We start from the raw sequence: 25,345 nt of genomic DNA, 5'->3' as shown, positions 1-25,345 counted from the left end.
TTGCTAAGCACTGTTCTCGGTGTGTTTCGTAACGGTTCCGGCGCCTCGACCTGACGTTGAGAATTAGGGGACCGAGACGCGCGACGTACACTCCGAACGCGCGACGGGCAGACAGTGACAGTGGTAGGTTCACTGGAACCAGCCCGTAAGTCGCCGTAGGTGGCCGCCGGTTAGTCGCTGCAACACTCCTGATCAGGCAAGTGCCAACAGCTACGCGCGCTGGTCTGTGCGCCGACGCGTAACCCTTTGCTGTCACTTCTTAGCCCTGCAGGCATGCAGGTGGCCGCCGGGCATGCCGGACAACATGCATAACGCTCTTTCTTTTCCCCAACGCTTTCATGCAAGTTTGCAGTTCAGAGCGAGTTGCGAGTTGTGGGTGAGGCACAGTGAAATCCCTCGACTGGCTGTCAGACGGACTGCCAGGCCGGCAGACGTCGCGGAACAAGTATTGAGGCGCCGAAACAAACGACCCGCGATTACTTCGGAACGGACAGGAACGAGCCGGAACGAGTCTGCTCCTGTGTCTCTCCTGCGCGCCGAGAGGCAACACAGGCCACTGATGAGGTAAGGCGTGAGTCAAGGTGTTTATGCTTGTTTGTGTCGCGATGCTTCTCGTCAGCGCGTCAGTACGTCTTACGATTAGTTGTCTCACCATTAGCCCTCCGGTCGCCAACGCACACCACTGTGTGGCTGTTCCGAGAAACTCTCAGAGGCGGATTGTGGGTATCGACCCCGCCACAATGCAGTGAGACAGCGATTTGTGCCTCGATTCCGGGCGCAGACCACCGCCAAATTTGGGTTCACCTGCTCCGTGTCTCATATCGTACACGCCTCGGTGCATAAGTCTCAGCTCTTCACTTCCAGCGTCCCGTCCTACTGGCGGGGACGCCGAGCTTGAGCCGGAGCAGCAGCTCTTGCAGCTCAGCGCTGCCTGGCGTCTTTGAGTTGTCCTCAACCTCGCCTTCGAGCAGGAGTTGGAGGTCCTGCTCCGCATCTGCCTCCGTCTTTGCCTTGTGCTCCTTATCAGTCGAGGCACGGTCCGTGTGTCCGGGTGTGCGCAGCGAGAGACGCTCAAGCGCATGGAACTGGTTGTTAGCTCTGCTGAAGCAAGCTTCTTAAGCTCAGCACAATGGTACGGGCTGCTTTACACTTTCCGGCACATTTGGCAAAGTTTGGCAGATAAGGGACGCTCCTCGTTCATGTTCAATTGAACATGAGGGCTCCACGCCAACTTTGCCAACTCGTGCAGCTGGCCCGATCCCGGTCCAAATGATCGCCCTCAAACTCTATGTACTCACGAAGACGGCAAACTTGTCGTTCCACTCCAGCCGGATGGCCAGAACGTGCTGGGCACCCTTTTCAACGTCTCCACTCCGCTCGGTCTCCTTCACGGTCCTGCTCAGGTCCAGGATGAGAGACAGCAGCGACATGAGGATCTTGAACGTGATTTGGTGGCCGGGCTGCGGCGACAGGAGGCACGCCCTCAGGATCCGGTTCATAATGACATGGTGGTAGAGGACGAGCGAGTGCGCAGACTGCAGCTGCGACAGGGTGCCCAGCTGCGTCTTGTCCTCCTCGTCGCCCTCAACGTCAAACACCTCGCCATCGAGGTCCTCGAACTCATCGTCGTCCGCAGGCGTCATGGGTCGACTCTCAGTGTGCACGTTCAGATGCGCGCGTTTGCGCAGCTTGTCCAGGCGGCGCCGCATGACCTCCCAGTTCTGCCGAATGGCAGTGTCCAGGATATAGCGCGTGATGGCAGTGACAAACCAGCTCATGCAGAAGCGGAGGTGACGGAGAGCGACGTCCGCCTCGCCTTCAAACAGGGACTGGTCCTTGCGACGAGGTGCAGTCAGGTGCGCGTTGCGCTTGTGAAGGTCAACTCCTTCCTTAGAGGACTTGCCGTCGCCAAACTTCATGACGTCGTAGAACAGCGAGCTCAGCACCGTCTCGGCCCGCTGCAGTCGCAGAAGCAGGTTGTGCACGCTTTGGTACTTCTCCATGATACTCGGCGGGAGGAGAGTCGAGATAACCGGTGGTGGAGAGTAGGACAGGTACAGGAAGTCGAGCGCTTCGATGGCTGTGCGTCAGTTCTGTCAACAAGCGAGATAACTCACATGTCGGATCTAACCACTTGGCTCTGCGTCCGTCGTTCTCCTCGGGCAAGGCACGAATTGCGAAGCTCACGAGGTCTTCGACGTTCCAGCCATTCTCATTGGGCTGCTCCTCGTCGAGAAGTGTCGTGCGAAGCGCGTACGCCAGCTCGCCGCCTCCCGGTGGCCAGCGACGGCGGTCGCTCAGGCCCAAGCCCAAACCAATACCCATGTCCTCCTCTGTCTCCAGTCCACGCTTGCCCCGGTTCCGCTCCCGGTGGCTGAGCAAGCCGCTCGATCCACCGCTAGGCGTGAACAGCGCTGTACCCACGCGCTCCACGAAGCCTGCGTTGCCGCCCAGCCAGTACTCCTGCAACATGTCTAGGTGGCTCAGGAACGAGAGGTCGTCGAGGTAGAGCGAGATGAGTGCCTGGGAGATGAGCTGGGCGTGCGTCAGAAGCGGAGACAGCAGCTGCGAGCTGATGTACAGCTCAAGCGTGGGCGAGTCACCTAGAAGGGGCTCGTCGGTGTGGAACGCGACAAAGTTCTCAATGTCGTCGAGAGGCGCGGCCTTCCACAGCTGAGGAAGGTGCGAACCGGGAGGCTCGCACAGGGTCGCCCAGAAATCGACCGGCTCGGAAGGTGAGGTCGATGAGCAAGGTGAACCCGGGCGGGACCGCCATCTGGAGCCAGCAGAGGACATGGAGATCGTTCGCGAGCGCGTGCCGCGCCACTTGTCAACCTCGCGTTGCACCCGCCTCGAATGCTGTCTCACGTCACATTGCCTGGAACTCAGTTTTCGCGCCTATTTCTCTAACTTACGCGTCAGCGCCCCATCCCCAGTTCGCTCTAAGCGACCAGTCGTTGCACAAAGGATGAGCACCGTTGGTCGCCTCATGCAGGGCCCTCAGCGAGCAGCCAGCGTCGAACAGCGTCCTGCGGATCGTGCGAGGAATGAAGGACGGCATGCGACGTGCCGTGAACGAGTACTCCCACCGGCCTTCGATGCGCTCCCTCGTGATACCGAGGTCAAGCCACGGCTGCGACTCGTCGTCGACCTCGGGACACGGCGCGAGGCCGAGCCACTGGTGCAGTAGATCCAGGAACGGCTCCGAAGAGCGCGACAGAATGTACGCGAGCGAGAGGACGAGGTTTGACTGCGACGACGAGGTCGTCATCCAAGCAACGAGGTGCGAGTGCAGATGGGACAAAAGCGAGGAAGGCCGCGCTGGCAGACCCACGGGACGTTTCTGGTCCAACGGCCAGCACATCACCTCGCACCAGGCTGTGACGAGCTCCCTCGCGTCGCGGAGACCCATCTCGCGCCGCAGCCAGGGAGCCATTTTCGGGTCGTAGTTGACCTCCTGCATCTTGGCCATGACATTGCGGACGCCCTCGGCGAGACGCTCCTTGACGTACGTCAGGACGGTCGAAAGAGAGTGCAGAAGCGCGTGGTGTGTGGGGGTGATCGGCCTAGACGTCAGCTCGGTGAACATCACAGCAGCTTTACGTAGCGTTGTGCTCCTCGATGATGATCTCTAGGCGCCTGACCCCCGTTCCAATGTCGAGGAACCCCTTCACCAGGCTGTGACGGTCAGCTTCCGTTATCAAAATCGTAGCCCACTTAGCTGATGTAACCCTCTCGACGCCTATGACCCTCCCGTCAGCATACACGAACCGGCCCTCGCGCCGGCTCCACCTCAGCGAGTCGTTCATAGCCGTCCCCAGTGTCGCGCGGAGCATGAGTTCGAGCAGCCTGAACGACGAGATGGGCGGGTTTGACGCAGGCGTCTGCAACCGCGGGAGGCTCAACGGCGGCGCCGAAAGCGTGATCAGCGGATCAAAGTACTGCGGCTTCTCAGATAGGAACGGCGTATCCGAGGAAGACGGCGTCCATGTCAGAGGCTGGGCATGTCAGCTATCTGCAGATACTTCGAAGCTCACCTCAACTCGTGACGGGCCAGCGAACGCCGCTTGAGCCCAGAGTTCCTGCTCGGTCGCGGGCTTGGCCTCGTCTTCCTTTGGGCCTTCCTCCTCCGCGGCCGCCGATGCTTCGTCGCCCAGGGTGTTCATAACGGCGAGTACATCTTCATCGTCTCTAACGTCTTCCTTTGATCGAGAATCGAACGGCGCTTCGTGAGCTGCCGCAACCATGAGGTTCTCTCTCAGCGAGCCCAGCAGCCGCTCCACACCTGGCGCATGCTCGTCCAGCGGCGGGAGCGTGAACCTGCGCCTTGCTCGGGCTAAGTTGGGGCAAGCTCGGCGGTGCGCCCTTCAGCGGCGAGAGGTTGAACAGCGACATATCGCGCGCAACTCGCTGCCGATACTGTCGTCAGCTGTCTGCATGCCAGCTCAGCTCACTGGTTCCCGTGCTTGTTGGAATGCGGGGAAGACGAGTTTGGACGCGTCCATATCGCTCGAGAGCACTGACGTTGATGCGCAACAACAACATCACGTGACGTCCACGTGGCGACTCATTGGCCACCCAAGGCAATTTCTGACGTCGATCAAGATTTCAGGTCACCCTGCCCCCTTAGCATCTGGAGGGTTCTGCTCGACTTTCACACATACACATCTATTCACCATGTCGCGCCCGGAAGAGCTTGCCCCGCCCGAGATTTGGTATGGAGACGATGAGGCGCAGAAGTACACTGGAAAGTGAGTTTGGGGTTGGGCACACACCTCCTAGCAGCTATTGTGCTGCTTCCGGGGGAGCTGGCATACTGTTGAAGAGGAGCAAGCTGACGGACAGCACGCGTGTGCAGAAGATTCAGGCGGAGATGACGGATCGTGCTCTTGAGCTGCTGCAGCTTCCGCCAGGCGAGAGCGCGTTCATCCTCGACATTGGTTGCGGCTCTGGTCTCAGTGGAGAGCTGCTTGACGAGGACGGACATGTCTGGGTCGGCGTCGACATTGCCCCGAGCATGCTCGGTGAGTTCAGCTTCTTGTCTTTCGAGCTAGCCAAACTGACAAGGCAGAGGTCGCTCTTGAGCGGGAAGTGAACGGCGACCTGTTTCTGCAGGACATTGGCCAGGGCTTCGGCTTCCGCCCCGGAACGTTTGACGGCGCGATCTCAATTTCGGTGCTGCAGTGGCTCCTGAATGCGGACTCCTCGTCGCATTCACCCCCGCAGCGCCTGACGCGCTTCTTCACAACGCTGCACTCGGCGCTCAAGAACCCGTCCCGCGCCGTGTTCCAATTCTACCCCTCTAGCGACGATCAGGTGCAGCTCATCACGAGCTGTGCGCAGAAGGCCGGTTTCGGCGGTGGTCTCGTCGTCGACTATCCCAACTCGAAGAAGGCGAGGAAGATGTACCTCTGCCTCATGGTTGGACAGCAGGAGATCCCGAAGGGTCTCGAGGAGGAGCACGAGGCGAGCGCGCACGACAAGCGCGAGGAGATCAAGATGGAGCGCAGGCGGAGACGGGAAAAGATCTCCAAGAAGAAGCAGTCAAACAAGAACCTCACTGGCAAGGAGTGGATCCTCAAGAAGAAGGAGCTCTACAGGACCCGTGGAAAGGAGGGAGTCCCGCGAGACTCAAAGTACACGGCACGCAAGCGTCGCGTGCAGTTCTAAGCTTCATGTTCGTCTTATCAACCTTGTACACATAGAACCCTTCGTGACCGTGATGACATGCATTGTTAACCATTATCAGACTACTGACGCTGCTGTGAGCAAGACGGCTGGGCACAGGCAGGCTCCGCGCAGCTAGCACGTGCCGTGTCCACAACAATGAGCCAGTATGCCCCCCGGTAAGCACAGTTAGGGTTGCGGGGATCCACTCACCTGCTCGTTGCACCTACCTCAAGATCAGCAGGAGCCTTACCCCTGCGCAGCTTGCTAAGGCACCGTCGCACAGATCGGCCGACAATCTGTGTCTGGAACGGTCATCAGTCGCTCACCCACCTTGCTGCTCGCCGGCGACTACGAAAAGGCAGGGATCACCGGTCCAATCCCTTCACACCCTTCAGCACAGACCGAGAGAAAGGTTCGCAACCAATGTCGGAGCTTGCGTGCCTAATCTTGGGAGGACGGCGTCGCGCGCACTCTTGAGTATGAACGAAGGGCTTGTGCTTTCTTCATGTTGCTTGCTTCAGTGTTTGCTGCTTGCTTCCATCCAACTACTTGATCAAATCACATCGAGAGAAGGCTTGAGGGCTTGGCCCAACGTTGCGGTAGATATGGCACACAGAATTCACTCCAGAGGCAGTCATCTTGCTGTCGCGCTTTGCTTGTTGTTGCTTGTATTGAGTTGAAGGAGGGAGGGCTTGCAGGAGTTGAGAGGGAATTATTACTGGAAGATAGGCCAGATGCTAGGCCGTGCGGGAGGTGCTCTTGCAGAGGCACAGACGCCCGCATACGTTTAGTACTGGTCACGGGACTCCTCCTGGGCAGGAGGACGGCGGTCAGGAGAGGCAGACTGCCTGAAGGCCCTGGGAGAGGGCGTGCGACGACGGTCGTCGCGGTCTCCACGAGGCTCGCGGCCGCTGAAGCCACGCTCACCATCGTCGCGACGAGCACGACCAGCGTAAGGGTCGTCACGGTCGCCACCGTCGCGGCCACCACGCGGGCCCCAGCCTCCCTCCTCGCGGTCGCCTCCACGCTCGGGACGCTCGGGGCGGTCGCCGTAGCGGTCGCCTCCACGCGGGCCCCAGCGGTCACCGCCACCGAAGCGGTCCCCAACGGCGGTCGCGGTCGCGGGGGTCGTAGCGGTCGCCGTAACGGTCGCCTCCACCGAAGCCCCTGCGGGGCGCAAAGCGGTCGTCGAAAGGACGCTTCTCACCGCGGTACTCTCCGGGAGTGGGAGCATGGGCCTTGTTGGTAGCCGAATAGTCGACACGGATGGCACGGCCGTGGAGAACAATGCCGTTGAGCTTCTCGATGCAGCGAGTGGCGTCCTCAGTCGAGCGCATGGTGATGAAGCCGAATCCACGCGAGCGGTCGGTCTACTGTGTCAGCACGGGCAGCCCAGGGAGGTCAAAACTCACACGCTGGTCGTAGACAATCACGACCTTCTCGACGTCACCAAAGCGCGAGAACTCGTCCTCGAGGTCACGCTCGCGAGTGCGGATCGACAGACCAAAGACACCGAGAACCGGGTTGGCGTCGACACGGGGAGCGTTGGGGGGACGAGAAGGGGCCGCAGCAGGACCACCCATTTCCCTGCGAGGTAAGTAGGAGCGACGAGGCGAACGAGGAGCAGGGGAAGAGCGGTAGGAGTGATGAGGAGAGCCACAAGACGACGTGGGGGAAGGCGAATAGTGGTCGCCACCCCCGCGCAGCTTGTGTTGAGAACGGGACGGGCCCGAGCTGCGGCGGGGGCTGTAAGGATGGTAGCGGTCGGATTGCTCCCATGGCGAACTCGACGCTATAGGGGACGCCAAGGGTGGCGAAGGTGACGACCACGAGCTACGCATGGTGGTGATGGATGATGAGGAAGACACAGAAGTGTGTGTTGAGCAGTCCAGATGCGCTATCCACCCAGGACGGGGTCGATGGGATTCGAGCTAGCTCGGGCGCACATGTGAAACAGCCTTTGGCGTGGGATGATGCACTTACCTGCGGTCCATGCGGTCGTCAGGCCGTCCTCCGCGAGGGTCGCGATCGTCACGGGGGTCGCGATCGTCGCGACGGTCGCGCATGTCGTCACGGGGCTCGCGGGAGTCGCGCATGTCGACGTCCTGGGCAGCACCGCGCTGCTCATACCGATCGCCAGCAGGAGGGGGCGAGCGAGGGGCCCAGGTCTCACGGGAAACGGGAGCGTCGGCGTCCTGCTGCGTCAGCAAGGTGTGGTCTCTTTGCCTGCCCTTGTCGCTTCGAACTCACCATGATCAGCTGATAAGGGGTATGAACAGTTGACACGGATTACAAGAGACGAGAGCAACGTTCGGCAGCGTCTCACAACAATGATGTATGTGGTATGGAAATCCATCGTTCAGGAACGGAATGGAATATTGCCACTGGAGTTTTTGGCATTTTATCCCGTTTCAACCCCTTGATATCAGCCCGCTAGGTCCCTTATCAGCTGGAATCATCGTGCCTCCAATCGTTGCGATCGCGGCCAAGATCCCGACAGCGACGATGCTTGCACCTATCGAGACAGATACCTGACCGTTCCGCCGCTATGTTCGAGCGCCATATGCACGCAGGACCGCCACTTGATCACTTGGCCGGCCGAAGAGGAATGTGCCGATGTGCAAGGAGCAGATGTGTCTGTGGCTCGTGCAACGGCCCCGGCCGCCCCGTTGTGAGCTTAAGGGCGCTTCCTCCAGCTGTGCGATCGCAATGTCGGCTCGACTTGGAGTCAGCGGGCGTGTGTGCCTGGGTGGAAGGGAAACACTGTGTGCGCAGTGTTATTTGTTGTACGTGATGTATGTGCTCCTCTGTGCCCAAGGTTAGGCAGTTTAGCACTAGCGGCCGGTGACCGGTACGTACATCGCGAACGTGCTCCTCCTTCTTGAACGACCGCATGCGACGCTATCTGTGCTTGGTATGCAGAACGAGATGTGACCGACTCGGAGCGGGGACCGGTTTGCAGGGCATCGCCCGCAGGGAGAGCATTAACGCTCCGAGTTACGCCCCGAACGCCCATGTGTCCTGACCAAGGGAATTGCGGACGGAGCGATGGACGCATCGTTCATTCAAGACTGCAATGCCGTGCTGTCGCCATTCAAATGTCGGCGCACAACGGACTCCAACCCGTGGGCTCGTGGCAGAGGCCACAGGAACTGCGGTTTGAGACACAAGCTACGCATCGAAGGTACGGCTGATGGCGTGCCGCGGCGTCTCATTGCGTCCAATTCCCAGCCGGCACCGGCACTGATCGAAATGCTCCAAATGGGCCGCCGGAGATGGCCTTGGTATCGGCCCAACCCTTCGGGTCCCTGTCCATGGCCGTGAACGAGATATTCAAGGACTCGGGATGCTGACAGACGCGCAATGCTCCGCATGAGATGAACGTACTTCGAGACGTAAGCTGCTCGCACTCGCGCAACGGACTGCGTAAGCATGGTGCGTTAGCGATCCTCGGACTCAGGACGCCCATCGCACCTGTCCTGACCAAGTTAATGAACTGAAGATCCTCAGCGGACGGACCACATGGCGCCGCCAGTCGCCCTGCAATGTGCCACCTGGTCAGGCTCCTCGTTTGAAGTCGAGGCCAGACGTTGAAATGAATGTCACAGTACCTCTTGTCCCCACGGATAATGGATTTTGCAGTTCCACAAATCGCTCTACACCCGCAGCAGGGTGTGCGACAGCAATCTGCAGCGGCAGATGCAAAGTGAATGTCGCCGGACACCAAAGTCAAAATAAGTTCCGGGCGCGTCGCCGGGAGTGATCGACAACGCGTCGCGAAATCGCGGGTGAGGTCCAATCGCAGCCGGATGTGCCGGTTCGGTGACGACAAGTTTTAGGGTTTCCAAGGCTCGAAAAAATCGAGGCCAGTGCATGCGCATTCCCCCTCGATTCCTATCGCCCCTCACGACGCAGCACGGCAGACAATGGAACAGGCGGGTGGTGGTGCAGTAAACAAAGAATTGCTCGCACCAGGCATGAGCTTGGCCGAGTCCGTTTCCGTCGATCCTCTGACGCATGCGATGGTGATCGTGCGGTCAGGAATGGGACATACCGGAGGGCGGGGCGGCATGGCGGGCCTGACGGAGGGCAGGGAGGGCCTATGGGCTTTCGCACAGCGTATCTTGGCAAAGACAAGAGGCAGGTTGAGCAGGCTGGAGTGGATTGTCCATCAAGGCGGGGAGGTGTGCTCGCACGTCCCACCAGCATGGCCCATGGGCGTTGGTTGCACTGCAATTCAGGTCGGTCGAGGCAGGACGAGGCAAGACGAGGCAAGACGAGCCCAGGGAGTCAGGGGCGCCTGGCCAATTTCGTGACGGCCACTGGGAGAAACCTGTGTGCGTGAGCCAACCAGAGCATGCGGCAGAGGCGTCCGCAGTCGCGCATCGCTGGGCCTGGCGAGCTTGAATTGCTCGGGGCGCGTCGCGTCGCAGCCTAGTGACTGCTTTGTGCGCTACAGTCCTACACAGTGCGCCCCTCCCCCCCTCCGCCCGCGCCCGCTGCGCTCTCTCATCGCTGTGTCCTTGACCCATCGATCCTCACCCAAACCCTCGATTCCCTTCTCTTCCCAACCGCCAGTCGGCTCTGCTGGCTCAGGCCTGCTGCTCCCATGCTCCTCTCAACCACGACAGGGAGTCGAGAGCCTTGCGCCTAGGGTAAACCCGTGCCGTAGGGTGGCCAGGGTGGGTGCACACCGCTAACTGCAAATCGACCTTGGCTGCACTCGACCACCACCACCACCACCACCACCCAACTCTACCTGAGCACGCACCTGGACCACCACCATGCCATGTCCCCTGGCTCATGGCTCAGCCTGAGTGCCTTCCTCCCAAGCCCCTTCTCTCTCCCCTTCCTCTCCACTTGCCCCTCACAGCCCCCGTCTGCGTACAAAACCCCTCCAGCATCTCCCTTCCCCTTCTCTCTTTCCTCCATCTCACCTAGACTTCTCTCCTAAACCTCTTCTTTTTCCAACCTCTCCACCTCAAGCTCTCGCCTTCGTTCGAGTCCACACTCTCTTTACCACAATGCTCTACTCCGCTGTCATCTCTCTCCTCGCCGCCGTCGCCGTCGTCGCCCAGGACTGTGGTGCCACCGTCGCCACCCCCAACGGCCTCACCACTGTGCGTATCTGTGGTCCTTGTCTACAGTGAATTCGCAACTGACTCTTTTCCCAGTGCCAGCCCACTCTCCTCACCTGGACCGGTGGCCAGGCCCCTTACTACGTCTCGATCATTGAGGGCGGCAACCCCAACGGCAAGGCTTTCAAGACCTGGCCCGCTACCGAGGCCACTTCGCTTACCTGGAAGGTTGCTGAGGTTCCTGCTGGTCAGTCCATCACCGTCCAGGTCAAGGACGGCTCTGGTGCTGTCAAGTACTCTGCCGCTGTCTCTGTCGCCGACGGTGGCTCGGACTGCTCCGCCGAGGCCGACTCTGGTGCCTCTGCTGGCGGTGCCTCTTCCGGCGCCTCGGCCGTCGGCGGCTCGTCCCCCTCTGCCGCCGGCTCTGCCAACGCCGGTGCCGCCAACGCTGGTGTCTCGGCTTCGCCCTCTGCCTCTGCTGGCTCCGCCGGCAAGGCCTCCGACAAGGCCGCCGCCTCGGCCGACTCGACCGGCTCTGCTGCCACCAAGCCCTCTGCCGGTGCCGCTTCGGCCACCCCCTCGTCTGGTGCTGGTGCCAACGTCGGTAATAGCTCATGAACTCCTCCATCAGCCCTGCATCTACGTTAGCTCTGCCACACAGCTGTGTAGGTTCGCTCGAAGCGCACCGCCAATCTTTTCGGGGTCTCGGCTGGTCTCCTGCTCCTCGACGGTCACCTCCGGATCCTCATCCATCCACTTGAGGAAGCGCTTGACGTCGCGGAAGATTCGAACGAACCGTTTCGGTTCCGGTGGTTGGGATGCTATTGCGCAACTTGGAGAATCTGAGGCGCTCGGTGCGTGTCTTCAGAGCGACATCTTGAAGCTTCTTGCGGCCAGATTGGAAGGCGATTGAAGTGGGAAGCGCTTTACGGCGCTGAAAGCTCATTGTGAGGCACTGTGCAGAGAACGCTTTGTTGAACGACGGGAAAGTAACGAAGAGAGATGTTGGTCAGTGCTGTCAAGTACTCTGCCGCTGTCTCTGTCGCCGACGGTGGCTCGGACTGCTCCGCCGAGGCCGACTCTGGTGCCTCTGCTGGCGGTGCCTCTTCCGGCGCCTCGGCCGTCGGCGGCTCGTCCCCCTCTGCCGCCGGCTCTGCCAACGCCGGTGCCGCCAACGCTGGTGTCTCGGCTTCGCCCTCTGCCTCTGCTGGCTCCGCCGGCAAGGCCTCCGACAAGGCCGCCGCCTCGGCCGACTCGACCGGCTCTGCTGCCACCAAGCCCTCTGCCGGTGCCGCTTCGGCCACCCCCTCGTCTGGTGCTGGTGCCAACGTCGCCTCGGTCGCCCTCGTCGCCGCCGCTGGTGCCCTCGCCGCCCTCTTCTAGATGTCTTAGCCCCACCACCTCCTCCTCATAGTATCATATACACGTCTATATATCCGCAATTTTAACGCTCATGCACATTGATCCATAGATGGATTCTCATTCTCCCCCACCAATGTATTCTTCACCCTCCTTTCGCATCGTTGTTGACCTTAGGCACTATTGGATGCAACCTCCGTTTCGTACTAGCAAAAGAGACCCAGTTTTCAATCGTTTCTGCGTGACGTGACGGGATAGGCTCGACAGGGCCCCTGATGCCTCAGTACGGCCCTCGTATGCCCAGCCAAGCCGTCGGCACGCACCGCCATGTGACGGGCATGTGTCAGTGCGGATGGTCAGAGCATTGACAGTCTCGGCCAGCGTACGCAGAGTAGACAAGTCGCATGCAAACACACACATACACGTACACAAGTCACCACCATGCAGATTATGTGGGCGCAGTGTACAAAAGCCTGGATGGGCGCATAGCTCGTGTAGGCGTACAGGGACACGACTAGGGATTGCAGATCAGTGGATGACTGGCCAACTTTTCGTTTTTCGGTCCCTTCCTCCGTAGCGCGCCCGGCGCGCCCGGCGTGCCGGGTACCGGAACCCGTGAGCCGCGCGCCGCGTTGTCCAGCTGCATTGTGGTGCTTGCTTGCTTTTTGTCTGTCTGGGGGCGTTTCTCGGTGTATCTGGGTGAGTCATGGGAAATGCATGCACCCGCATCATCTTGCTGCAGCAATCATCCGTGCATGCATGAAAAGTGAAATGCATGTGAGTCTGTGAAGCTCGATCTGCATGTCCTGCCTGCGTGTGATCGATAAGGGAACAGGGCCAGACGACGCGAGAAGCGAGGGTGCGTAGCGCGTAGGATCGTAGGAGTGGGTCGCGACTGCGCGGGGATCACGCTGTACGTGGAGCAGAGTGTGAAGCTTCGACTGCGCAATAACTGCGAGAGCGGGGCCAATTTGGCCCGACCACTTGACTTTTTTCAACTGCCCGGGTCCTGCGGGTCTGACAGCTGCCCACCCGCCGTTGCACCGGACCCGACACACTTTGCGCATGGGAGAAGCTCGAGAAGACCGTGAGACCATGCGCTATGCGGCGATAAAGAACGGCCCGAATGGGTCGATGTTGGGCGGGAGTAAAACACCTGTCTCAGACGCACCTAGCAACGCGACGCGTCCGCTGCCCGCACGCCTGCCCGCACAGAGCCCAGCGTGCCCGCATGCCCGCACAACCGGAAGAATGTGGCGTTCTGGCGTATAAAAGTGTCAGACACAGCGGCGAGGCTGTGTACGCCTTGGACACTTCCATTACCCATCGATCACTTGTTACAGTTGCACTCTGATGCAGAAGCGTTCGGGGGACTGAGCTACGGAGCGATGACGATACGCACAGACGCATGGCAGGATGGACCGGCGTGCTGGGCATGCTTGGCTGCTGTGCATGCTTGGTTGTCGAGCACAGACGACGCACGGGCCAGGGACACTCGATCGGAGGCCTTTATGACGCTGTGGCCGCTGTTGCATGCAGTGGAGGGGACGGTCGGAGAGACCGTGGTGGTGCAGGAGTAAACGGGAGATGTCCGTGCGAGGGATGCAACGAAGCAAACGATGCATCGTTCCTTCGGTCATGGTTGACATTCTTCACATCCAACTGCATGAAACTATGTATTTAACAGAGGAAGCAGGCAGCCGGGCATCTCTCTGCCTCTCCTCTGCCAATATGGGAACAGAGGATGCCGTCACGATCAACTCTGGGCATGGGCTTCGTGCACATATGGAGGGACGAGCGGAGCGAGCGCTTGTGAGATATACGGAAGTAGTAAAGTAGGCGCTTGAGAGCTCTGAGCAGCCTTTATCTGCTCCTTCAGCTGGGGATCCACGACGGTGGTCTCCAGCATGGCGCCGCGGCCCATCAGATGTCCTCTGTTGCCTCCTCGCTCAGACCAGCAACACCATCTGTAGTCTTACCATCGTCGGCCGAGATAGCGTCCAGATCGGAGATGAGTTTGTCGATCTCCAGGGAGCTGGTGATTATGGACCTGTCGGCGGCTTCACGTGCGCGCTGAGCACGGTGAATACTTGTGGGCCGCTGCAGCGAGCTCGACTCGTCCAGGTTGCCCTTCTTCCTGCCTCCTGAGCTTCTGCACCTTGTTGCGGATGATCTTCTGCAGCCTGCTCAGGAGACCGGCACCGTCGACAGCAGTCATGGCTCCGATGCCGGGCAGGTTGCGGAAACCGGCAGTGAGCTTCCAGTATTCCGAACCGGCTGCGAGGCTGCTGCGCAGGAGTCGCGCCATCTCTTCGTAAATGCCCAGCTCGGGGTCACGAACTCGCAGCTCCTTTTTGCTGAGGAGTCCAACAGGGGCGACCAGTCTGGGCTGTGTCAGCTGGAAAGCTGTAGACCTGGGCGGTTCTAAGGTGGGGCACTTACTGGTTGGCGGCGGCGGTTTGTGGCACTACCGGGGGCCCCTCGTCGGTGGTCCCGGCGGTCAGGCTGATACGGTTATCAACTCGTATGTAGTTGGTCATGAGGGTGTGCGACCGCTGGCTATGGCCTGCCAGCATCTCGGTGGCCGCCTTCGCCATACAGCTGGTAGTGTGTCTCGAGAACACTCTGACGCACGGAATACAGCGAGAGCTTCTCCTTGGACTTCCCGTCTGCTTGGTCAATCTAGATTCAAATACCATGGGAGCCATAGGAGATAAGGGTCGCTGCTGGGAATACCTGCCCTCGTTCGGCCCGTTGCAAAAGAGGAGATGAACTCACGGATCATGCCAGTGCCTTTCACAACGCGCCCTTCAGCATCCTCTGCGGCCCCTTCGAGAGAAAGGGGCCAGACAGATCGAGGCTCAGACCCCGAGGGCCGAGTCTGACGAACACTGGCTCTTGCAGCTTGTGGACCTCGATAACATCGTCGGGATTGTCGCTGGAGACTAGCTGGTCGAGCCACGACAACAGCGTCTCCTCCTCCGGGACCGTGGCTGCACCAGTATTCAGGGCTTGCGCGAGGAAGTACCAGTTCAACGCGAAGATCATATTCCCCCGGTTGAACACCTCCTTGATAGGGTGCTTCATGCTAGACGTTAGCACATCTCTCATGCACGGGTGAACTTACCGGTGCTTTGACCGCTTCCCTCCCTCCTGAAACCCCTTGTAGTGGCGGAAGGTCCGGACGCTTTCAAGATCCACCATTTCCTGAGCGTCTGGGTCCCGAAGTCGTCGCAGCTCGATCCTGGGCGTTAGCGTCTCATCCCCGGACCCAAGCGTTTACTCACCTCCCAACGTAGCAGGTCCTGATCATATAACGGGCTGGGTGGGAGACCGCAACACGACGGCCACTATACATATCGACATTGATGAGCAATGCCTTTTGCGTTGCCTGCAGGTCAGATTTATACCGGAGGAATCACTCACGGTCTCCTTCTGTCCACCAGTCGATTCCTCTCCATTCTTCTTCAAAACGTGCTCCAGAATGATCTTCACCGAATCGCGGCCCAGAACACCCTTCGACGACACCGGCCGGGCGAGCCCGAACTTGTCGATCAGGGCGCTCGCGTGCTGCAATTAGTGGGATACACTGGAATAACTCACGGCCGAGACACTGTTCTTGAGGCTGTCCCTCTCATCACGCAGCGCGTCCTCGGGCAAGAACATCTCGAGCTGAGCTTAGCGTCTCTTCCCAATAATCCTGCCGCTGAAACTCACGGCCGCCTGGAGATTGAATGAAAGCCGGTTCAATGCAGTGCCTGCAATCCGTTCGAACGCAGGATCGGCGCTCTTGCCGTTCTCCGCGTAATAGCTCATGAACTCCTCCATCAGCCCTGCATCTACGTTAGCTCTGCCACACAGCTGTGTAGGTTCGCTCGAAGCGCACCGCCAATCTTTTCGGGGTCTCGGCTGGTCTCCTGCTCCTCGACGGTCACCTCCGGATCCTCATCCATCCACTTGAGGAAGCGCTTGACGTCGCGGAAGATTCGAACGAACCGTTTCGGTTCCGGTGGTTGGGATGCTATTGCGCAACTTGGAGAATCTGAGGCGCTCGGTGCGTGTCTTCAGAGCGACATCTTGAAGCTTCTTGCGGCCAGATTGGAAGGCGATTGAAGTGGGAAGCGCTTTACGGCGCTGAAAGCTCATTGTGAGGCACTGTGCAGAGAACGCTTTGTTGAACGACGGGAAAGTAACGAAGAGAGATGTTGGTCATGCCTTTGGTAGGCCTGATGTTTGCGTCGAGAGGTGGGAACCGTCAGAAGAATGAATGACGGAGAAAGGACAGGTAGCAGACGTGGAAGTGTGCCCTAGGCCAAGGGCGATAGGAAGCGTGTGCGGCGTCGATCATCCCCTATCGATCAACGGGTCGAGGCTTTAGCCGCCAAGTCACACGCTTCTGAGTCTGATCCACCTGGGCGCAGGCTGTCGTTGGTCGTCGTAGGCTCGCGACGGCGATGGAACGTTGACCGCCACACGACGAGTGTGGCAGTCCTACTGTATCATCCGTCTGTCATTCCGGGTGTCTACGTCTATCCAGACCTCGACGAACGTAGCTTCTCTCATAACTATGGGCCCTCGCCACAGGAGAAATGTGTGGCGACGATGCACCTGAATAAGAATGGCACGTTATCCGTCGCCCGCCCTCGACGGCCCTGAGGCGGTCATCCGCAACTGAAAGTTGCCATCTCTCCTTCGTCGGATCTTCTTCTGCCTCTGGAGCGCTTTCACTCGCCGCAGGAGCTCCTAGCGCAGCTTCCCAGGACTGGGACTCGACCTAAGACAGCGGGGCACGACCACAACAACAGACAATCATCGGCATTGTGGCGGAGTGGTTAACGCGGTTGACTCGAATGGTCTCACTTCGGAGAGGGATTCCAGAAATCAACTTCCTTCGGGAGCGCATGTTCGAATCATGTCAATGTCGAGCCTTTTTGACGTTCTGCAAGCTTTTTTCCGACTGCAGGAAGAGAAGAAAACTGGTTTGAAGGCGTTTGAAGTTGTGGTTTGGTGTGTAGAAGTGTCGTGGATGAGTGGATGGGAGGGGCGCAACAGTGTGGCACTTACGGGCGTTCCTGTTATTTTTGTCACGTGAGGTCTGAATTTTGGGCTACGGAATTGGAGTGTCTTCCGATGTGCACCGCTTCTGGGTCATGCATAGTTTCATGAGCAGATGGGCTGGAAGCTAGATGCTAGTGGACATCTCCCCTTCGGATCCGGTGTGGGTTGGTGTTGGCTTGGCCTGCGTCTCGCCCACCGAGCAGCCCTCATTCTCCACCGCCGCTGCTACCCTCGACGCCACCCCCGCCTCCGCCTCGGATGCCACCGCCTCCGCCCAAGTTTACCCCTTATCATTGAGCCCCGGAGTACTCCAATGCTTGCCACAGGTCACCAGAACAGCCACCGAGGGGGCGAGGAGCAGGCACATTCGGCGGCGCCGGCGGCGGGCCAACAACGCGCAACGAGCGACGTCGCCTCGTTATATCAGTCGGTAGATAGTGTGACTCTTACGCTCAGAGCCGATTGATCACACAGTCATGGGTTCGAGCCCCATACGAGGCTTGTTTTTGACTCGTGAGAGGGTGGAAAGTGTGAAGGGGCGGCGGTGGAGAAGAGGCAAAGGTGCCGCGGCTGGTGTCCATCGTGAAGGTGGCCACGGTGTCGAGCTCCCGGGGGTCCGTGATTGTCGCTCGAGGGTGGGGCCGAGACGAAGACGGCGCAGGTTGTCAACGACTTTCGATGCATCGACCTATGCCTGAGGAGAGGGATGCTATGAGCGCTGCATGCCTATTGCTGGCGGGCATTCCAGTGGTGCGGGTGCTCGATCACTGCCTGTCCGGTGTTGCGTCCTCTTCCGGCAGAAGCACGGTACAGAACAGACCCGTCCCGGGTCTCTGAGAACGTACAGCTTCCAGTGCGTGTCCGGACGGGAACGGTCAGGCCGCCAATTTTCAGAGTTCTGGGATGTCTGCATGCCACAGGCTGGTCGTGTATGTCCAGTTGCACGGTCTCCCGAGTTGCTCGACCCGAGTCGCATCGGCACGCACCGTCTCCCGGACCGCATCTGCGCGTCTCCCGTCTGAGCTGGTGCCCCAAACTCTCCCGGAATGCACATATCATAGCACGGAGCGTTTTGCACTCCGGCGCCATCCAGCAGTGTGGTTGCAGGGTGCCCCTGCCTCGCCCATGGGCAACCCGGCTGGGACCCACCCCCGCTCTCCTCGGGCAAGTTGGTTACGGCAGCAACCCCGTGCATTCCCGGTCGGGGCATTCTTCGTGCCGGACTTCCGACGCACGAGGCTCTAGATCACGGCGCGGTCGCTGCCGAACAACTGTCCGATTGGAAGAACTGTATCTGTGCTCCGGCTTGAAGTACTGAGAGGAGCAGATGGGAGGAGCGTGCGGGAGCCTGTGGGTAACCTGTCACCGTTCGACCCGAGGAAAGACCTGACTCACGCGAACTGATACATTTGGCTCGCGCTCGCCGCCTTCGGAGTTCTCAGCTCGGCGCCAGGCACAGAGTCCATTCACTCTTGGTCGTGTGCGGTCGTTTTCGGTGGCCAGCAGGAACAGTGTGCATTAGGTCGTGTCAGATTGCCCCCTCTCAGAACAGCAACGAGGGAGCAGCGGCCAGAGAAAGCGAAAGCTAAGCGGTCAGATAGCGAGTAGCATCAGCTGGTTTGATGCATTCGGCAGGTTCATGAAAGCCCGATGCACCAAGGCAGTGTTCGGAGGACAGCCTCTCCGCCGGGCGGGTGGTGATGCTGTAGATGGCCGCGAGCGGTGCATCGGCAGTGAGGGCGGTGCACTCACTCCGGGCGGGCACATCCTTCACGTGTCAGCGCAATCCCCTCGCGAGGAAGTCACCGCTCCTTCACCTGAGCGCAACGACTGCCTCCTTCCAGCAAAGCCAGCTTGTTTCAAGTCTGCGTCGTAAGCGAACTGCAACATGAAGCAGTGCGAATCGGGCTCGGCGCCGATGACTCATGGCTCATTTGTTCCTTGACCCGGTCCTGTTTCCGGCGTTACGTCCACCGTCTTCCGCGCTGCCGTACTCCTTCCCGCATAGAGGTACCATTGGCGCGGCGCTGGTAGCCGCCGGCTGTGCTCCATGCACTGCTGCATGTGCCGTACAGCCTGCGACTGTTGCAGCGGATTGGAGCATCTTCCAGCTCGGGAATATGAGCGACATTTTGCGGACCGGCGGAGGTTTCACTCAGTAGCCGGTAATGTAGAAGACACACCGGGCCAGCCTCCTGCAGTGAGCATATCAAGCACGGAAAAGTCGAGTGACCAAAGTGAGAGCGATACAGTAACGTGCTCTACGTCGCAAGAGCAACGGTGACCTAGCGACATGGCGACCGGCATGGACAAGCGCAAACACAAGGGGCAGCAAGGGGCCAAATTAACGATCCCAAGTCACAACTTCACGCCAAGGACGTAAGACTGACGATCTGGACTTTCGCAACGCTCTTCTGGAACCGTGTATCCTGGGGGTTCTGGATCGCCATGTCACCATCCCGCACATCGTGCTTCGGAGCTACGCGAGTCGAGTCGGTCGACACGCGACTCGGGTCGCCGTGTGTAACGTGTTCTTCACGCTGCATGCTGCGCTTGCCCGGTGTGGCACATGCGGTGCGTGTTATGCAACAGTTGACGTACAGCCATCACGCAGTCCATGGCATGTTCCCACATCGGTGTCTGCATCGGTCTTGTTTGCACGCAATGCATGCGCCACGAGCCTGGATGGATCTCGTTGGGATGACTAGGTTAACTGGTACAGCTCACATGGTATCTCAGACGGACGTACGCCATCTCGCTGACACAGTCTGAGTCACGAGGTCACACAGCGACGAGACATGTCTCGTGTGTCTCGTGTCGCCCCGGTGTCGCAGTCGCAGTCACTGGCGATCAGACGTCCCCTCGCGTCTCCTGCAGACGCAATGGTGGATTCTCTGTCATTCGCCAGACATGGCTAGACAAGGCGCAGCATACTTGTTCTGGCTGGCCATCTCGCTTCCCAGATCTCATATCGCAGATTCTTTGAGAAATGAATGAATGCAAAAACAACAAACATCGCTTCGGCGAAGCCCGTGGGGTCTTTGGGGTCTCGGAGCAAAGACAGGATAGACGGGAGCAACCCCCAACCATGCGCTCAATGGTATTACTCCCCACCTCTTCATTACCGGATCTACTCTGGAGACAAACAGTGCAATTCACGTGCTGCCCAAACCAGGATGGCCGGCACATGCTTCAATTGTGTGTGAGAAGGCAGTCATGCAGTCAGCGAAAGTGAGCTTCCATTATTAGCTTTGGGTGTGTTCTATGATTCCAACCATGCCTCGCTTGGCTCGATCTTGGCTCATCTCAGTGGTCGTTTCGATGACGGTGTGCCTTTGGCTTTTCTTGGCCCTTGGGCATATTCTGGCCCGCTCAGTGCTCGATCGAGCATGCCAGAGCGCTCCCAGACCAAAACGCGTGACGCGTATTGGCCCTCGAACTTCGTACTCCGGAGAACCAGGGCCGAATGCCCTGGACAATTCAGAGACGGGCGCCAGAGTTCAATTCTGTACTAGAGCAGCAATGTTGCGCCTCCTCTTCTGTTTCTTGAGCGCCACGACACAGTTGAACAGTGTCATGTGTTCTCTGTCCTTTGAAGCGTTACATGACGCGGTCGCTTGTGTCTGTGGAGCTGTGCAGCGTTGCTTTGTTTACATGCCTTTTGCATTGATGTCATCAGATGTAAACAAACAAACAGACACACAAACGCCTCCTCTGCTCTGGATTGATGGTCTGATGATGCATTGGTCTGATGACACGAGGATCGGAACCCACTCGTCGTAGCGCGCTATCGGTATCCGGCGACGCGTCGCCATACCGCCCTTTCACGCGTCGTGGAGCTAGTTCGTCTCTGTCATGAACGCCTTTTTAGCTTCATCGCCGTCATGGGTCAGCGAGCGCGAGTGACCGGATGTGGGCCAGGTCAAATCTTACGACACGACGCGGGCGGCGTGGACGTAATGTCGCCGGTGCACTGCAGGTGTCGGCCAGCCAGAGAGCAGAGAGCTCAGCAGAAAGCGAGGCCAGGCAGTCGCGGCCGAGGGAGGCGAGGGAGCAGCGAGCCAAAACCCAATACCTGCGAGAGCCTGCGATAGTCTCCCAGTCAGAGCCGGGCCACCCGGGATCCCTGGTCCGCAAAGTTCAATGAGTTGCCGAAATTGACGTAAGCTTGTTCCGGCGTGCCTTCTGCCTCAACTGTGCCTTGTTTCTCTTTTCCCTGGATGGGCCGGATACAGCAACCTGCACTCAGCTGTCGGCGAACCGCAGTGCACGGCGACGTCGTCTCAGTCATATTAGCCTCTGGCACATCTGGGTGTGCGCACGTTGCGCACGTTGCGCACACTGGACTTGCCGCCTCCGCTGGCGTTCACTGGCCGTCTTTGGCGCTCACTACATTCACTGGGCCAGGAAGAATGCAAGCGGGCCGGCGTGCTGGTATCGAAGGCGTCGTTGGTCATGCATCGTTGTTCGGAGGCTGCCTCGTGCGCCTCGCGGCCACGAGGCAAGGCCTCAGATCATGTGAGCACGCACGATCGTCGGATGGACCAGCGAGCTCCGCTAGCTCCGGCGCAGCTGACAGAAGTTGTCTGGACTTCTGGCCGCATTCCGGTGACATGAACGCTTCGCCCTCGGTCTCGTCCGTCTCGTCCATCGAGCACTGAGACAGCGACATTACGTCCCCAGATCTCTCACCCAGGCTCACTTTGGGCTCACTTTTGCTCTGGGTAGGGGCTGAGGGGGACGGGGAGGGCATCCACGCCCATGGCCCCGGTATGCTTCGCGGCACCGAAGGTTGAGCGTGCATCGGCAGACCCGGAGAGCCAATAACGCAGCCGCCCTGGGAACCCGGTGTACCGGTGTGCAGACTGAGACATGAGACATGCAGCTGAGCCAAAAACGAGACATCCCAGAGCCGAAAGAGCGAACGCGAAACGGGTGCCCTCGCCAGCTTAATGCCCAGTGCCTGGGCTCTGAAGCTTGTTGACCCGGCCTGGCCAGTCGGGCTCGCGTCATGGAATTGGGTCGGTGACGCCCGGCTCCAACAGCGCTCAAGCACTTTTCAGCGCTGAAGTTTTTGCAGAAGATGCAGAGGATAAGAGGACTGTGCAACGAGGTGACCGCCTGTGCGAGATGTGACTGGCCCGAGTGACGGTGACTAAGGAAAGAGCAGCTCGAGCCGGCCTTCACGGCGTGCCGTGCGCCGGGCGGCGCACAGACCGGTGGGCTCTGGCGCGAACTCACTGAGTTGTGCGAACTTCAAACGATCCACTGAAAGCCAGGAGGCAAGGGGAAGCGTCGCATCGCCGTTGCATCATGAAATGACTGTCAACGTAGTGTAGCGCACAGCGCAGCGTGGTGGCTGCGATGCAGTGGCCGCTGCGGTGGGCGCCGGGGGGTTTGAATGTATCGCTCGCACTGCACCGTTTCATGCAGTGGTAGCTCCCGTAGAGCGGCGAGCGGGCGTACCTTTGTGCTGTGGAGCGCGGGCGATCGGCCCCGTCGAGCATCCACAGCTTGCGGACCCAAACACAGCAAAAAGGTTTGCGGAGGGCCCAGACTCGACGGAGTCCAGGACGTCCAGGACATGCAGGATATGGTACTACGGCTCGCCTCTGTCCACACAACGGACTCAGGATGGGCATGGACTGGAAGCGGTTCGGAGGGCCTGGAGGAGTCATGTCCGACGTTCCGTCGTTGCGGCGACCCTATGCTATGCTTCTCGCTGTCCAGGCTGCGTCGGAATGGACGGCGCTGTGTCGCTGCTCCGTTCCTAGGCGACTGGCAGTGTAACTGCGTCAGGGGGGTGGCTCTCTTTGGTCATGTATTTGCACCGGGATGGTGAATGAGCGCTTTGAGGGCGCTAGGGATCCCCGGCCGCTGAAACTTCAGGGTTGGAGAGTTGTACCAAAGCAGAAAGTCGCGCAGAGTCGCGTCGGCCAGAGGCGCTAGCAGTCGTCTGTCTTGGAGCAGCCCAGGGCGGTCAGGGCGGTCAGGGCCGATGGATAGGGTCACCGACGCGTCAGGACTCGCGAGCAGAGCTAAAGAGGCCCAGGTCGGCCAGGTCCAGATTTAGTCTGCATCCCCCGTCCTCCCTTGATTGCCTGATTGCCCTCGTTGCAGCCTGTCAGACGCTGTAGACTCGGAGCACGCGCCGTCGAGCGCGGCGCAGCGTCTGAGGCAAATCCCACCCGTCCATCCTACAGCACTCGCGACGTGCCTCGCTCTCAGGATCTCACACACTCAGACTCACTCTCTCTCTTCCGTATCCTGTCCTCGCCGACCCAGACTCACTCCAACGCCCAGTCCTCGTCCTCACTCTCGCTTTCTGTCACGCTCCTTCGCTCCCTCATCACTCTCCTTCATATCCTTCTCTTTGTTGTGTCTCGCACCCACCCCCCCCTCGACTCCACAACAACAAACACCCTCACACCAACTCTTGACATCACACAAAGAACAACCCCCGACCACTCGTTGGCTTCTTATCACCATCTTCCGCCGCTCCACACATCCCCCTCTCCCCATCCCCAACGCTTCTCACCACCTTTTCGCCCGATCCAGCTTCTCACCACTGAGCTTCTCTCTACACAGCGCCGCCGACGTCCGTGTTCGACCCCCGGAACAATGGGCTTCCTCCGCAAAATTGGATCGTCGAAATCTCTACGGGAGAAGGCGTCCAAGGACGCTTATCGACCTCCGACGCCTCCTCCCCAGCTCCCACCTCTTCCGGACCACATCCGGAGGTCAGAGAGCAAGTCTACTCACCAGTCCAACAACACTCAGCAGAGGGCCCAGCGCCGTAGGAGTCGCTCCCTCTGGGGCACCTCTGAGGAGGCAAAAGTTGCTCGCACGGGCCTGCAGCGTCGGGACTCGTTCTGTGGTTCGACGTTCACGACGGATAGCAGCCCATCCTCGCAGCCGTGGAGGAGTCGCGATGCCTGGCTGGCACTGCACACGCCGTCGACGCCGACAATTGTGAATGAGTTGACTTTCCCTTGCTCTCTGGATCCTCCGACGCCAGGGTGGCGTGGTCGCGGAGGGGGTGGCTTTTTCGCAGGCACCGAGGCCATGACGGATGCCGACAAGATCAAGTCGGCTCGTGGTGACGACGGCGACTCGATCTTCTCATTACCGCCGCGGTCACGATCGCGTGCGGCAACGTTGGCCTCGAGGGACTCTCCGACGCCATCGCGATCGAAACTGGCATACCCGACGCCCCCGCTAGACTCTGGCGTCGACGACTCACCAATGTCACCTACCATGATGCCCAAGACAGGGTTGCGTCGTCCAAGCCACAATGGGAGCCAGATTGAGTCTTTGCCGCCTGTCTCGGCTCTTCCTCCACCTCGCGCGGTTTCGCCCGTCCCAACTCTCCCCCCGACGCCAACGACGCCGCGTGCGCCTGCGCGTTCCAACTCTGTCACCACGACCGCCCGCGACTCGACGTCGTCTGGCGACCACGGCAGCCAGTCTCCGGTGACTCCCCAGCAGTCGACCCAGCTTCTGCAGGCTCCGCCGTCAAACTTCCTCCCGTCCGAGGCCAAGGTGCCCTGGGGCCAGGCCAGCCGATCAGCCTCGCCTATTCTGTTCCGCAACGACTCTACCTCGACCACGCACTCTTCGCGTCTGTCTGCGCGATCTTCGACCCACAGCAGCCGTGCCCGCATCGTTTACTCGCCAAAGCCGCCGTCCAGGGCTCTTCCCGCGACTCCGCCTGATAGTGACTCCGGACACAGCAATGAAGAGCACGGTCTGCCGTACGACCAGCCGCAACAGCAACAGCCGCACAACGCAGTCGATATTACGGACGAGGCCGGAGGCGAGGTTATCGACTTTACGCGCCCGCGATCTCCCGCCGCCGAGCAAGCGCAGGGGCCGTCGTCAGACGACCTGCGGCGGTCCCTGTCCTCGTCCCGAGGACGCAGGAGTAGCATTCAATCGTCCTACGAGACCCACGAGAGCTTCAACAGCGTAGGCTCCGGGGCGTTCTACACGCCTCCACCCGCTGCCGCGCAGGGCTTCTTCGCGCCGCCACTACCCGTCCCCGCCGGCGCTGCGCCGGTCTCGTCGACGCTGCCAACGCCGCTGTCCCGCTCAGGCCCGAGCTCAGGCCTCGTGATCCCGCCACCGCGATCGACCTCGCGCCCGCCCTCGCGCTCTGCGTCGCGCGCGTCGCGCAGCTC

At 59.9% G+C, this 25,345-nt stretch overlaps 6 protein-coding genes and 2 non-coding genes across 8 annotated transcripts; 5 read left to right on the top strand and 3 right to left on the bottom strand.

Moving 5' to 3' along the window:
- Nucleotides 1-854: 854 nt before the first annotated feature.
- Nucleotides 855-4,247, bottom strand: A1Q1_04407 (uncharacterized protein; the record flags this gene model as incomplete). Its single annotated transcript, XM_014322773.1, has 8 exons — nucleotides 855-1,101; nucleotides 1,161-1,249; nucleotides 1,299-2,071; nucleotides 2,118-2,851; nucleotides 2,916-3,566; nucleotides 3,604-3,678; nucleotides 3,772-3,941; nucleotides 4,038-4,247. The coding sequence occupies 8 exons, from the start codon at nucleotides 4,245-4,247 to the stop codon at nucleotides 855-857; spliced, it is 2,949 nt and encodes a 982-aa protein (XP_014178248.1).
- Nucleotides 4,248-4,677: 430 nt separating this feature from the next.
- A1Q1_04406 (uncharacterized protein) lies at nucleotides 4,678-5,670 on the top strand (the record flags this gene model as incomplete). The annotated part of the gene is made up of 3 exons (XM_014322772.1): nucleotides 4,678-4,751; nucleotides 4,846-5,024; nucleotides 5,072-5,670. The coding sequence occupies 3 exons, from the start codon at nucleotides 4,678-4,680 to the stop codon at nucleotides 5,668-5,670; spliced, it is 852 nt and encodes a 283-aa protein (XP_014178247.1).
- A 787-nt stretch (nucleotides 5,671-6,457) lies between these two features.
- On the bottom strand, nucleotides 6,458-7,923 carry A1Q1_04405 (uncharacterized protein; the record flags this gene model as incomplete). Its single annotated transcript, XM_014322771.1, has 5 exons — nucleotides 6,458-6,837; nucleotides 6,878-7,040; nucleotides 7,083-7,503; nucleotides 7,654-7,865; nucleotides 7,921-7,923. The coding sequence occupies 5 exons, from the start codon at nucleotides 7,921-7,923 to the stop codon at nucleotides 6,458-6,460; spliced, it is 1,179 nt and encodes a 392-aa protein (XP_014178246.1).
- Nucleotides 7,924-10,694: 2,771 nt separating this feature from the next.
- Nucleotides 10,695-11,661, top strand: A1Q1_04404 (uncharacterized protein; the record flags this gene model as incomplete). Its single annotated transcript, XM_014322770.1, has 3 exons — nucleotides 10,695-10,790; nucleotides 10,845-11,054; nucleotides 11,533-11,661. 3 exons carry the CDS (start codon nucleotides 10,695-10,697, stop codon nucleotides 11,659-11,661), a joined length of 435 nt encoding a protein of 144 aa, XP_014178245.1.
- A 2,369-nt stretch (nucleotides 11,662-14,030) lies between these two features.
- On the bottom strand, nucleotides 14,031-16,253 carry A1Q1_04403 (uncharacterized protein; the record flags this gene model as incomplete). Its single annotated transcript, XM_014322769.1, has 12 exons — nucleotides 14,031-14,142; nucleotides 14,198-14,491; nucleotides 14,550-14,695; nucleotides 14,742-14,776; nucleotides 14,886-15,188; nucleotides 15,235-15,344; nucleotides 15,395-15,486; nucleotides 15,534-15,653; nucleotides 15,711-15,779; nucleotides 15,825-15,940; nucleotides 15,994-16,063; nucleotides 16,104-16,253. The coding sequence occupies 12 exons, from the start codon at nucleotides 16,251-16,253 to the stop codon at nucleotides 14,031-14,033; spliced, it is 1,617 nt and encodes a 538-aa protein (XP_014178244.1).
- Nucleotides 16,254-16,921: 668 nt separating this feature from the next.
- Nucleotides 16,922-17,031, top strand: A1Q1_t510. The gene has a single exon. It is a non-coding gene; the product is annotated as a tRNA-Ser (tRNA).
- Nucleotides 17,032-17,577: 546 nt separating this feature from the next.
- Nucleotides 17,578-17,666, top strand: A1Q1_t511. Its single transcript has one exon. It is a non-coding gene; the product is annotated as a tRNA-Lys (tRNA).
- Nucleotides 17,667-23,786: 6,120 nt separating this feature from the next.
- On the top strand, nucleotides 23,787-25,281 carry A1Q1_04402 (uncharacterized protein; the record flags this gene model as incomplete). Its single annotated transcript, XM_014322768.1, has 2 exons — nucleotides 23,787-25,223; nucleotides 25,273-25,281. The coding sequence occupies 2 exons, from the start codon at nucleotides 23,787-23,789 to the stop codon at nucleotides 25,279-25,281; spliced, it is 1,446 nt and encodes a 481-aa protein (XP_014178243.1).
- Between the last annotated feature and the right edge of the window lie 64 nt (nucleotides 25,282-25,345).

Source organism: Trichosporon asahii (assembly GCF_000293215.1).
Source record: "Trichosporon asahii var. asahii CBS 2479 unplaced genomic scaffold scaffold00070, whole genome shotgun sequence".
In the NCBI taxonomy this organism is placed as follows: Eukaryota; Fungi; Basidiomycota; class Tremellomycetes; order Trichosporonales; family Trichosporonaceae; genus Trichosporon; species Trichosporon asahii.
Note: the sequence above shows the minus strand (reverse complement) of the source record. Positions and strands in the feature narration are given on the sequence as shown.